This window comes from Silene latifolia, chromosome 7 (assembly GCF_048544455.1).
Source record: "Silene latifolia isolate original U9 population chromosome 7, ASM4854445v1, whole genome shotgun sequence".
Lineage (NCBI taxonomy): Eukaryota > Viridiplantae > Streptophyta > Magnoliopsida > Caryophyllales > Caryophyllaceae > Silene > Silene latifolia.
Window position 1 is genome coordinate 10,934,519 of NC_133532.1, and position 13,529 is coordinate 10,948,047.

Here is a 13,529-nt window from a genome sequence, read left to right on the forward strand (position 1 = left end):
CAGTGGTACGTAGTAAGGAATAGGCGCGGGGTTATGTTAAGATAATATAAATTCTTTTAACCAGGAATGATTGTACACTTGTACAACCCTAGTTTATGAGGAGATTAGTTAAGACAGGGATCTCGAATAGCCGGTGATCGAAGTCCTCGTGAACGTTGGGTGGCAACGAAAATGCGTGCTGCTATCTCTGCAAGATCTCTAACTCTAACACTTACGAAAAAGAGGTTTAGCGTTGTGCTCAAAATAATTAAGGGTACGTATCAATTAGTAAATCGGACGGTATAGTTTTAAAAACTTGCACTTACCATGACCGGTGGGAAAAGTACAAGTCAGTCCACTGACTCGATCTAGTCCACTTCAAAAGCCACGTCCCATTAGCCCGCAGATCTAGCCCGTTCCGTTCCATCTAAGGGGTTGGACTCGGTCCATCTCACTCCAACCTAGGTCCGTCAAAAACAAAAAAACTTAAGAATTTCGTCTATCTAGATCGAGCTCAAGCCACACTTAAAAGAGCCCGGCCGCCTCACCCTGCACTACCCTCTCCCATGGTCCACGGATTCGAGTGGCACAACCCGACTCGATAACCACCTCTATGCTCTATCCCTAGTACACATCATGACATCAAGATAAGTTGACGTCAATTGAAAATCCTGTGGGTCTGACAAACCTCACCCAGTTTCTGACAAAAACATACAAAGATTAAGAATACTGATGCAATCCCTCAGATATTATCCCTCTAATTATGTCATCAGCCTTTAGAGTAAAATGATACTGTAATCCACAGTGACACTATCCAATGTCCATACCTCTTTCTCTATCCTTAACATCTTCTCCTTCTCCCTTCTCAACTGTTTCCTACAATTACCCTTTACTCTTACAGTAAATGGCCATGTTTTTTCAATGTTCTTCTGTTCTTTCTCCTACAAAGAATCCTGCTTTTTCCTCATTTCACCAGATTTTCTCCAGAAAATTCAGATTCAATGGTTAGTTTTAGCTTATTGAGTTGATTTCTTGTTTTTGTTGGCTTCTTTTATCATAATTCTAAGTACCCTTTTGCTGAAATCATGGATTATGCTTGCTATGTTAGTAAAAATGTGATCTTGTTTAGATAAATGCTCATACGAGTATCTTTTTGTTATATACTACAGTACTTCATAGTTTTCCCTTTAAATATCATGTTTCCGAATTCCAATGGAATCAAAGACTCGTTATTCTTTGGTTTTAGCTTACGATGGAATAAAGCAAAATGACGGATTAAACTGGCTTCGCTTCTTTTTATTGTGTAGTATATCAGTCATTCCATGCAGTTATCGATGCAATTTTCATCCATAAACAGTTTCTTTGTGTTTGCCCTGCAATTTGCGGGATCTTTGAGGCACTGGGGTAATGGTGTTGTTGTTGTATTGGGGGGAAAAGGCAGAAGGCTATGAATGAGGGACGTATTTTGGTGAATTTAATTGTATGTCAGGAAAGACGAAAGGTGAATTCTTGAGGGAATTGGTTTTAGTTAGAAATGAGTAAAGAAAAAATGATATTATTACTTGTAGTAGATAGAAAGAGGGAACAATTTGGAGGAAATTATTCGGGTGAATAACAATTTTGTATGCCTAAATTGAGATAATGTGTTGCCTAAATGGCCACCATACCGCATAAATAGCTCAAGTTCAAATTGGTCATACTAATTAATAATGTGGTTGGGGTATAAGGTAGTTTCAACTTTCAAGAAGAGAATGATCAGGTTGGATGATAGAGCATGTCGTAGGTTATACCTCGTAAGTTGTTTGATGAAGGAACTGGCTGTTCAGCCTTAAAACCGAAATATCTCAACTTACCTGCATCATGATGATAGTTCCTTCTCATGTGTGTGTGAGTTATTGGGTGTTGAGCTGATTGCATATCAGTGAAACTTGAATGTGAGTTTGAGAAATTGGTATCCGTTTGTATGCATCTTTTGTAGGAGTTTACGTACGCATAGTATCAGTAAGTTGGTGTAAGTAATGGAGCCAACTACCAAGCACAAAATTCATCAGCTGATTCAGCTCACTTGATGATTGATGTTTCTCTAAGAATTTCATAATCTACTTGAGATATAGTCTCAACTCTCAACTCAAGTAGACCGTTAGACCGACTGAATTCTTATCAATACACTACCCATACATTGTTGTCACGACTCAATTTAACAATCAGATTCTATTCTTCGACAATTTAGATTTGGATCAGTTAATATGAATTAGTCTCATGATAATATCATTGTCAAGAAACCATCTCAACCAAAAGCTTAAGCCGATGTTCGAGTCCCAAGATTGGTTTTATACTCTAACACTCCCCCTCACAAGAATGCCCTTTGGGCTTGAAATGTGTATGCAGCTGCAGGCCTCCCCTCCCCATACCTGTTGCTAATACTCCACTTTAGAATTGAGGGGGTGGGATTCAAACCCGTGACCTAGTGGTCACACTGGCTCTGATACCATGTCAAGAAACCATCTCAACCAAAAGCTTAAGCCGATGGTTGGAGTACCAAGATTGGTTTTATACTCTTAACAATCATCATGAGTCATTGAGACGGGACTAAATGAGAATTACAGATACTTCTAAGCTATATTAATCATGAAATTTAAAGTTCCTTAGATTTGTGCACGCATGTGTGGCCGTGTGGGTCAAGGATAGACTTGCTAATGTATGGAGCACCTTCATGTATTTTACTATTGTTGATTAAGACCTCAGTTTAAATCTCATGCTAAGAAGGGCAAGCTTTAAGGGATAATACCTAGATTCACAATCCCTTCTGAAAAACATTATGATTATTCAGCAAATGGCACGTGTGCTGATCTGGCATGTATATAAATCCGAGTATCCTTGTTGACGTAGGCGATCGAGCAATGCTTCCAACCGATCCTGGGCAGCGCATATTGGCAGGACCAAATGCAGCATCTGGACTATCAAATGTGATTCAGCCTTTAAAATCTGGCAAAACTTGCATTCATATCTCCCAACAACGTTCTGAAAATGTTTTATTAGGCCGTGTCACTCAGGTATGCTGGTGAGTAGATTTTCTTATTTTATATTCGTCTAAAGGTTTTGTTGAAATTGTTTGTTAAGAAATTTCTCGAAAGCTAATCACAGGTTCATTATTTTGTCCTGATCAATAATACAGAAGGCACAAATCGACAAATTTCCAGCAATGGCTCTTGTGCTAACCAATGCTGTGTTGATGGGTCTGGCTATGCCTTTAGAAGCTCTAGCAGAAACTTGTGAGGCTGACAGTAGCTCAGTATTCAACATGCCCCTGCTCCTATTTGTGTCCCTTGTAGGAGCTATTGTTGGGGGTGAGATGACATTCTTTCTCTCGACTATTTTGATAGTTTCTAATTATTACTCCGTAGATATCTAATTCCATCAGCTTTAAACTTTAACTTAGATGGGTTACTCAATTCGTATTATTTTTACTGAAAAATGACAAGCAACTGAGATTTTTTAAGTTTATATGCTTGTAAGTAGCTCATTTTGGGCTTACATTAGGAGTTATTTGTTGAAGGCTATATCTCCTCTCGAATCGAAATGGACGACCTAGTTTCCTTCTGGCTCGATAATGCTCATTTCAGTCGAGTCACGATCTATTATGTTTTTATTTGTGTATTTATTCATAGTACCGCTACTGCGCTCAGTCACGGGGTTTTGAATGCAACCTGAGATAACATGTCCTGTGTTTTTGTTCATTTCAACTTGATCTTCATATATGATTTCATTGTGTTGAAGGATTGTTGGCGCGTCAAAGAAAGGGAGAACTTCTACGGCTCAATGAACAGCTTCGCCAAATTAATGCAGCTCTAAGAAGGCAAGCAAAAATTGAATCATACGCGCCTGCTTTGAGTTATGCTCCTGTGGGTGCCAGAGCCATGGAGGAGGCGGAAGTGATAGTTGATCCTAAAAAAGAAAAATTGATTTCTCATCTTAAAACTGGGAAGAACTACTTAAGGAACCTAGACCCAGAGAAGGCATTTACGGAGTTCAAAATAGCTCTAGAACTCGCTCAGGATTTAAAGGACCCTATCGAGGAGAAGAAAGCCGCTAGAGGCATAGGTTAGTCTTCTTGGCATATGTTACTTTCTGATCTCATCGAGGAGTATAATACGAAGTTTTCTTTGGCTTAGAATGAAGAACCCTATTCAAGGTTTATAACCATTTTGTATACATTCGACCTGCAGACTGCACCATAAATAGGAATTTTTGAGGCATTTGGATGATTTTCTTGTTGTTCAGTATTTGGTTCACAAATTTAAAATCATAAAGAGAATTATCGGTTAAATTGTTTCAGGAGCATCCTTGCAAAGACAAGGAAAGTACGCTGAAGCAATCAAGTACCATAAACTGGTCCTAGCGATATCAAAGCGCGCTAAAGAAACATCAGGAAACACCGAGGCCTATGGCGCAATTGCAGACTGTTACACAGAACTTGGAGATCTTGAAAACGCCGGAAAGTTTTATGACAAATACATTGCTAGACTGGAAGCTGACTGATCTGTTCTCTGTTTCATCAATGCTTAGCAGTTACACTTACATAGCGAAGAAATAGGGAATTCCTTCTTGGGTCTTTATGTGTATTAGATCCTGTTTGATGTTTTTGAATTGCAGACATTTCGATACATGATGTCTAGAAAGTTTTGCTGGAAAATGTCGTTCCAGCTACTCTGAGTTCGGTAGCTGCTCGACAAGAGATTTTCACTTGTTTTGAAATTGCATGTTGTTAGCAATATTTGAAAACTATGACAGTTTATGTGAGCTCTGGACCTCTGCTGATGTCTCTAAAGTTTTGCTGAAAAATAATTTTGCCCTTATTTGGCGTCGAGCTCTGGTGCATTCACCTTCCTGTTTTGCTCAGTTGCAGGTTTTATACAAAACAAGGCTAGACATTACTAGAGTAGAACATTATCCCACGCTTGACGTGTTCCTGCAAATGGCAGATGCGGGTTTTGTGATGTACGAAGCCAACTCGTGTTAATGATATAGAGAAACTATTTATGGGATGACCTGTGATAAAAAGTTGTGTATCGATAACTGTATCAAATGACGGTCATTATTACAAAAAAAAGTATAACCTGTTTAATGAGTCATTTTGTTTTATTACATCATTATTCATAAACATATACTCCGTAATAGTCATCAAAATGATTACATTTTACAGTAGGGACTGGAGTTTGTCGCGCTCAGTTGTTACATGTGCCCTGGTGATGTCCTTTATGCTTGTGCACCCGGCAAGGGCCATGGTGAGCTCGAGTTCATCCTTTAACATCCCTAGCACACTTTTTACGCCATTTTCTCCCTTGGCAGCCAGTCCAAATATTATCGGTCTTCCAATCTGAGGTCAGATTTAGCAATCGTCAGGATAACAGGTCACTATTGCATATTGCTGTAAATTATACTCGATATGAAATCAGAAAGTCTTACAAGAACAGCCTGTGCTCCAAGCGCCAAAGCCTTAAAGACATCTGTTCCCCGTCTCACGCCTCCATCAAAAAGAACTGGAATCTTGCCACCTACAGCATGAACCACCTGTGATAATGCTGCACAGCGTTAGTCGGTAAAAAAACAAATTGATCAAATAAATGAAAAGAATGAATAACAGTAACCTCTTGAAGCACAGAGATAGTTGCTGGAGCATAATTAAGTTGTCGAGCTCCATGATTCGACACTATGATGCCATCCACTCCCATTTCCACAGCTTTTGTTGCTGCCAAGTTATTAACAGTGTTTTGAGTGATATTACATTCAGTTTGGTAAAAAGTAAGAAGTGCAGTAAATGGAAACTGACTCACTCTCTAATTTTCTGAAGTGGATTAATTAAACTTTAACGACCAGAAGCGTAAACAAATGACATAAAATGTTACCATCTTCATTTGTGAGTATTCCCTTGACCAAGATTGGTAGCTTTGTAACAGACCTCAACCAATCTATATCCTGAAAAATAACAGGCGATGTCAGGAAGGTCTCTAACGGATTAACTTCAGATTTACTGTCGAATGTACTGCAAGGATGAACTTCTGCAGCTTCATACCTTCCAGGACAAAGAAGCGTCAAATGTGCTATTTGCAAAAGCTTCAGGACCCGATCCCTTGTCCTGCAGCCAACAGAAGGCGCTACATCAAGACTTACAAATCAGGGAACCCTAAAACAGCCATCCATACTCAAATAACTTCGCTTTGCCTTTATGGCACTTGACACAGTGTCTTGGTAGAAAGCTATAAGACTAAATAAATCATGAATGGCTTACTGATAAAACCCGCCAAAGTAAAAAGAAAAAGATTTTATTGCTTACAGTAACAACTTCAGTTGACATAAAACCTTCCAAATTCTTCAACTGCGGAGCGATCATTCTGTCAAAATACAGTGAAATAGAAATATGAACATTGTATTTGTGATCTTTTGCATGCCGAGACCAAAAAAAAAAAAAAAAAAAAAAAAAGTCATTGACAGAACATTATAAGATCTCACTTATTCTTTATATCTGCCTCCCTTCGACCAAGCTTAGGCGTGTCAACAGTTAGAACGATTGCCTTGTATCCACTTCTTTCAGCTCTTTGTATTAGCCAAGTTGTTAGTTTTCTATCTTTGAATACCTTCTCAAATAAGTTCCATAAGTAAGGCACATCATCACAGCAGAGATTATGACTGATGAAAATTGAACATCTTGCTTACGTATAATTGAAAAAACCGGACAGCATCACAGCAGGAGGAAACCTCTTCTAAGGAGGAAGTCGAACTGAAAGACAGTACCTAGGATGAAATCAGACAAAAGGGTTTGAATGAATATATGACATGTCTAAGTACAAATCACTGTACTCGTACGAACTGTTAGTAATTAATTACCATAATGGTTTTATGTGCAGCTGCAGCTTTTGCTGTCGCAATTTCTCCTACATTCGGCAAATGAAAGAATATGATGTTATGGTAAACAGTCTAGATTTCTGTATACAGACTCTGATTACTTACATTTGTCACATTGAACTGATCAAAAACGATGTTTTTCACTTCTAAAAGTTCGTTTAGCCAGTATATTGTGACCATATAAACGGGATGAAGGGAGTAATGCACTAAAAGGCGACAAATATGCTACCTTGAGGGTGTGCTAATTTATGATAGGAAGTTGGAGCGATCATGATTGGAGACGAGATGTTATAGCCCAAGATGCTAGTTGACAGATCAATTCGGCTCACATCTATGAGAATTCTCGGACGAATCCTGCAATGATTACAGTAGAGTAAGATGGATGGAATCATGTCAACAAGTTTAAAAATATAAGCCAGTACATGATTCTGGAGAAAGCTTTGACATTTTCCCTTAGTGTATGCTCGTCTTCAGCTGCTCCGACAAAGAAATCATAATACATTTTAGGAAGGGCTCGACGAGCCAGTTCCTGAAACTCATTCACATTCACTGGTTCCCCTGTCATTTATCCTGCAACAAAAAATCTGACAGCTGAAATGCAAAATTTTACCTTGTGAATTTTACCCCAATACTTACAACCAAAGTAAGAGGCAAGTGCAAAATAAATACAAAAGGCAAAATTATGTTTAAGGCACTCGGGTAATGTTGTTGTCGCTTTTAATAGATTATATGTGGCCACTGTACACAACAACAGATCATGTTTATAGATAAACTTCTTATCTCCTACAACTTATGTTTGAAAATATGAATAATGAAAAGATAAATTATTGCAGTAACATACTGAATTAGAAGCAATTAGCAAAAAAAAAAAATGTTTAACAGCAGAAATCAAGATTATAACAAAAAGTCTCTCTGAAAAGTTTTACAGCAAAAGCATGACAGTCTATTACTGATAGTAATACAGTCACAAAAAAATTACGAAAAATTCACGTGGTGTCGTGAACTAAATTACTTTAACTAATGGATTTTACTAGTTGAGCACATACCTCAAAAATTCAGCTGATTTTAGAGTAGATGAAGAAAAGTACAGTAGATGTGAGAGAGTGATTTTTTAAGTAGAAATGGGAAGAGAAATATCAGATATGTTGGCAATATGGCAATATCACATGTTTAGTGTACAGAAAATTGGGTGAATAAGACCAAAAAAAAAAGTCAATTTAATTGGCGAAAAATTGGAAGGTCCACCGTGTGTACAAAAATATCATACACCCTAACCAATGAGATGCCTAAGTTTTTATTTTATTAAGATTATGTTTAACTGTTTATGGAGAATTTAGTCAATTCTAATATTTTCATTGGCTAGGATGTACGATGACGTGGTACACCCGGTGTACCCAAGAATTTAATTAGCTACCTTTTTATGTTTGGAAGAGGAAAAAATTGAGAAATATCTCTTTTTTTGGGTGACAACTGAGAAGTATTTCTCACTTCGTCCCCGTTTTTTCGGCCTTAAACTCGTTGAACTGACTTGAAAAGTAAACCGGAACTGAACCAATCAGGTCTAAAAGGATATGAATCAAACTGTTATGAACTGACATTAAGTCCAAAAGAATAGGACATCAGAATTGTCGGTAATTAAACTGAAACATAACTAGATTTTATTTTCAGAGATTCTGCACCCTACAGTAATAATCCTCTGTTCAGTATATAGCATTTCCTAGATCAGACATCACAATAAAATATCCATTCAAAAATACTGTTGGATTACAACCCTATTCCAATGAACCAGCCCGCAAATTCTCATTGTAGACGGCCACTTTTCGTCTACATTGTAGACGGGGCAAAATTTCGCCATTTTAACGACAAAATGTTACAGCTTTGACAAAATTTAGCATAACAGCGTAATTTCATTTTGGTGTAACGGGAGCAAAAAGAGCAGTTTTTGACACCGACTGATTTCTAAAGCGTAGCAAGATAAAAATCCAGTAGTAAGTCCCTCCTCAACTCATTCATGCAAGAACTTGCATCGGTTACCAAAGTGACATCTACCTTGACGATAAAGTCGACATAATTGTTGTTTTGGGGCCGGTCTTTGCCAAGGGCCTGTTGACTGATTGTAGTTAGCATTCATCACTGTTGTATAACCGCCAGGCAAAGGTTGGCCTTGAGGATAATATACGCCCGGTCTTTGACAAGGGCCTGTTGACTGCATGTAGTTAGTATTCATCAATGTTGGATAACCGCAAGGCAAAGGTTGGCCTTGAGGATAATATACATTCGTCAAATAAGAACTTTGAGCTCTGTAAGTGGCTTGCTGATGAAAATGAGATGCTGGCATATTCGGTTTATTAAGCTGGGTTGTTAATGGATATCTAGATAGTGGTACGGAATTTGAGTTCTGTTTCGGAGCCTCAGATTGTTGTTGCTGTTGGACATTGATTCTGGACTTTTCAGAACCATAGCGAGAAATTTGATTTGTTTCATGCTTCGAGCCCTTTGGATGGCATGGGTTCTCTTTGTTCTTTGGATTAACCCTGCTGTAGATACAATTTAAATGAGACAATATCAGCTACATTACGAGAGGTAAGCGGAATCAAATGCACACATTTTCACCCGAGTCTTGACAGCAAAGAAACACGGTTTCTGGATGATCCATCACGAACATTGTGAGTTTGTGACGAGTATGGCATATGAATAATACTTCACAAAAAAAAAAGTGCAACTAATTCAGCAGGCCATGAAATCGCCATGTAGCCATGTTCCTTTATTTCAACGTAATTAATCCATTTCGAATATGTACAACTAAAGCAGACATGCTTCTTTTTATTATGAAGTAGCAATAATTTGATGCAATTTTCGGTGAAATTTTCATTATCGTACTTAACATAATATTTTGGAATATTTTAACAGTTCCAGTGGTTTCTCTTAATTCTTGTGTAACACCCTAAAACGACTTGTAAAGCGAAACGGGGGGAGTACAAATGTACAATACAGAATGTAGATGGTGTTGAGTGAATTACCTCACGCCTTTAAGCGACTTATTTGCCATCTTCTCTTGAATTCGAGCTTCCCTATTTGATCTAGCCACTGTACCCCTGCTATGTTTTTCACTCAGAACTCTCTGCCTTTCAGCTTCATCTTCCCACCTCTACAATTGAACGTCACGTCGTCACTTGAGTAATCATTAGGAAAATATATCAGCATCAAAAGCAAGCAGAGTCTGTTAATCACTGACCTGTCTCCTTGTCTCCAATTTGTACAGATTTCTTCCCTTTATCAAGAGCGGATGAAGTGGGGGAAGTGGCTTCTCCCCTTTGCTCCAAAGAACCTCAACCTGATCAGAGAAAGACGGCCAGCATAAACGGAAGTAAAGATTTTGTCAAGATAAAAGAATGGTCTTTCCCGGTCCTGTGCAGAAGTTAAGTAATACCATCAGCAGCAACATTACCATGATCAAGATAAAAGAATGGTGTTTTTATCCGATTCAAGATTAAAACTGTGTCATAACCTGTTTGGTACGGCCGTCGGCCGGTATTGGTGTCAGATACGGATACAGACGGATCCACATGAATAACTTATTCAGGAACATGGACTTTGTACTAAACTGACGATATGGATGCGGGGAAATGTCTTCAAAACATAAATCCACATTTACAAACTATAATATCAATTATTTACTAGGGGATTTTTGTAGCCCATGTAGAGAGTAAAAGATATGATGTGTAGTCATGTGTAGTGAACCAACCGTAAATGTATGCTGTTGTTTAGCTGCACCGTAACTTTCATTCACTATCCGGCCTGCAATGGTTCGTTTGCCACATGGTGGTCCACTGGCACTCCTTGAGACAATGCTGAACCTGAGCCAAGCAATTGCACTGGTAAGGAAATGTTCTTAAAGACACTATACTAATTGCTAACTAGCTTAGCAGCTACTAGACTTGCGAACTGTAAAACGCAAAGTCAGGAAACATACCCTTCATATACAGTTTGCTCAAACATCACTACGTCCCCTAAACACGCATCACCTGCATAATGTCTCAAATGTTTATCATGAATATGGAGAAGCAGAACACCAACAAAATGCAGCATCAACTTTCCAAAAGTTGATACTCCGTATTAGAACTTTAGAAGTCATATAGCTTATTTAGACAACCAGAAATTCTATTACAGTTCAGAACAAGATATGTTCTCGTGATCAGAACATGACATTGACACCGGAAATAAGGCTAATATGAATCATTTGAGACATACATTATGGTCAGGACATCCCTAGCCCTAGCCTTACTCTGAGCTACAACCACAATAAACTAACAGTAACCATTTTACTTGCATATTTCAAATCTCAAACAAGACGGTCTTAGGCTGTGTCTCACAGCTTTTATTTGCGAGACAGTCTAACACGAGACAAACAGCTGGCCTATCCCAGTGAATAATGAATTGGTGATTTGATTGCATAAAAATATTTTCATGTATTACACCCAAAACTTACCCTTGCAGTTTAATACAAAGCTCGAAGGCGGATACTTCTTCTCTCCCCCATTCAGAATCCTGACAATCAAATTCACATTACCAGATTATCGTCTTTACACACTTTAAAACGACTGTCAGTAAAAGTAAATAAGCATTGCTTCCATCAAATAATTTTGTTACATACTCTATGTGCTCTTTAATTCTTTGAATAAGAACGTCCTTCTTCCCCGTCAATCTCAACCCATGTTTCCTCAAATACACCTTACATTGCTCCACCTTCAATTTCTCCACCTGCCCGCCTGACCACCATACGAAAACAATCCGTTTTTCCAATCAATAAAATTCTTCATAACATCATAATAATCAGCTATTCTTACTTGTGACGACTTGTGACATCTCAGAACCACCTGCCCTCTTTAACCGGTTGTGAGACATCACAGCTCACAAATGCGAATTTGTGCATAATAATTCACAAACAACAAAATAACATTTTAATAATCATTTTAAAATTCTTGCTTACAATCTATTATTTCTTGAACATGCTCAAAATTCTTCAAATCTTCTTTACTAAGCTTCGGTAAACTCGTACCCTCATCATCTACCTCCAATATTTCATCATCTCTGTCATATAAAATAACAAACAAATAAAACCAACCAAGAAAACAAAGCATATAGTAGCGGAATTAGGGTTTATAGTTTTGAGGGGATGAACTAGTAATACAATAACGTAAATTAGCGAAAAAATTCAAAACTTTTGTTAAAGTTTCAATAATTTCATCGTCCTATGGCGGCACTGAATATAAATAAGAGCAATCAAAATATGAATTACTCCCTCCGTCCCAATCATTTGTTTACCTTTAATTAAAATACCCGTCACAAATAATAAAAACAAGTAAACAAATGAATAGGACGGAGGGATTACTAGATAAATATTCGACACGAAGTTTAAATTTTGACGATAACCCAGATAAATTAAACCATTAATTCACCTTAATCTTGATTTGTTTTCAATTGATAGCTTGGACAATTTGGATTGAGCTTTGATTAATTCGTTTGTGTATGACGGATCATCATCAGAATCTTCAGAATTGAATTCTTCATCGGTATAATGTTCCATTTCGGAGTAATCTTCTTGATCTTCATCTGGGTGTATGTGATTGCTGCGAGATTGTGCCATTTTTTACGCAAATTAAGGTTTTTCTGAAAGAGGGTTTATGGCTTGTCAATTCTGAAAGAGGTTTTTCTGAAATGAGGGGAGCCGTTGTCAATTCTTGAAATCCTAAATCATTTTAAATTTCAATAAGTAGTTAGGCGGTTTTAGTAAAGAATCATCAATAAAACGAGTTAAGTATAAACATAACACTTGATCTCCTTAAATGCAAGTAATAGCTTAGATGTGGGTATCGAGGATTGGTCGATGAAATTTGCCATCACTTGTTGGTGGATTTGGAGATGGCGTAACAATGTCGCTTTTGATCGAGCTTCTGAAAATCCAACAAATCCTATCCCTTTCCTGTTACAACAATTCGAGTCATCCAAAGGGGCATTTGACAAATTCTCGCTGTTTATTCCCATGTCGGGTACTCGACGCAGAGAAGTTCTTATTAGGTGGCATCCTCCTCCTCACAATTGGTGTCTCCTCAATACCGATGGGGCCTCAAAGGGAAATCCGGGTCCAGCTGGTTGTGGCGGCATCTTTCGAGACGATACAGGTAACTATATCTCAACAGATTATCTCTTTTGGGCGGGCATTGCACCTCTATGAGAGCAGAAATGCTAGCTCTACTCGCAGGACTAGAAAGAGCGAGAATTTATCAAGTCGCCAAGCTTCTTGTTCATATGGATAATGCAACCTGCGTTGATTTGGTCCTCAAAGATCAGCTAGTAAGTAATAGTATTCGACCCCTAGTGGTCCGCTGCAAGGAACTTATCCGTCTCCCGGGTTGGCAAGTTCACATAGAGCACGTGTTTAGGGAAGCTAATCGGGCAAGTGACTGGCTCGCTAATCAAGGTGTTAACGCTCCTACTGAAGTTACCTTCCTCGACGAACCTCCGGATGACCTTAGAACTATTCTCCGTGAGGACTTGCTAGGGGTTACTACCCCTCGATTTATTCCTTAGTTTCGGGTTTTAGCCCTCTTATGTACCAAAAAAAAATAAAAAATAAACATAACACT

General features: G+C 38.2%; 4 protein-coding genes across 6 annotated transcripts; 2 read left to right on the top strand and 2 right to left on the bottom strand.

Moving 5' to 3' along the window:
* The first annotated feature begins 654 nt into the window (after positions 1-654).
* Positions 655-4,844, top strand: LOC141591720 (protein FLUORESCENT IN BLUE LIGHT, chloroplastic-like). Of its 2 annotated transcripts, none has more exons than XM_074412146.1 (5): positions 655-983; positions 2,869-3,032; positions 3,155-3,326; positions 3,757-4,080; positions 4,316-4,844. In XM_074412146.1, exons 1-5 carry the CDS (start codon positions 884-886, stop codon positions 4,516-4,518), a joined length of 963 nt encoding a protein of 320 aa, XP_074268247.1. In that variant the 5' UTR covers positions 655-883; the 3' UTR covers positions 4,519-4,844. The 2 variants fall into 2 exon arrangements, with proteins under 2 accessions (XP_074268247.1, XP_074268248.1); XM_074412147.1 differs by having other exon boundaries at positions 721-983; positions 2,869-3,040.
* A 188-nt stretch (positions 4,845-5,032) lies between these two features.
* Positions 5,033-8,073, bottom strand: LOC141591719 (peroxisomal (S)-2-hydroxyacid oxidase GLO4-like). The gene is made up of 12 exons (XM_074412144.1): positions 7,929-8,073; positions 7,305-7,452; positions 7,112-7,236; positions 6,865-6,911; positions 6,694-6,771; positions 6,490-6,614; positions 6,314-6,371; positions 6,053-6,115; positions 5,886-5,955; positions 5,628-5,728; positions 5,446-5,550; positions 5,033-5,356 (listed from the first exon to the last, which is right to left on the bottom strand). The coding sequence occupies exons 2-12, from the start codon at positions 7,445-7,447 to the stop codon at positions 5,177-5,179; spliced, it is 1,095 nt and encodes a 364-aa protein (XP_074268245.1). The 5' UTR covers positions 7,448-7,452; positions 7,929-8,073; the 3' UTR covers positions 5,033-5,176.
* A 531-nt stretch (positions 8,074-8,604) lies between these two features.
* On the bottom strand, positions 8,605-12,643 carry LOC141591721 (uncharacterized). 2 transcript variants are annotated; one of them, XM_074412148.1, is made up of 9 exons: positions 12,342-12,643; positions 11,873-11,973; positions 11,537-11,651; positions 11,372-11,430; positions 10,856-10,907; positions 10,628-10,739; positions 10,118-10,216; positions 9,903-10,030; positions 8,605-9,419 (listed from the first exon to the last, which is right to left on the bottom strand). In XM_074412148.1, exons 1-9 carry the CDS (start codon positions 12,527-12,529, stop codon positions 8,888-8,890), a joined length of 1,386 nt encoding a protein of 461 aa, XP_074268249.1. In that variant the 5' UTR covers positions 12,530-12,643; the 3' UTR covers positions 8,605-8,887. The 2 variants fall into 2 exon arrangements, with proteins under 2 accessions (XP_074268249.1, XP_074268250.1); XM_074412149.1 differs by having other exon boundaries at positions 8,605-9,416; positions 12,342-12,630.
* Positions 12,644-13,125: 482 nt separating this feature from the next.
* On the top strand, positions 13,126-13,473 carry LOC141589709 (uncharacterized). Its single transcript, XM_074410335.1, has one exon. It carries the CDS (start codon positions 13,126-13,128, stop codon positions 13,471-13,473), a length of 348 nt encoding a protein of 115 aa, XP_074266436.1.
* Positions 13,474-13,529: the final 56 nt, after the last annotated feature.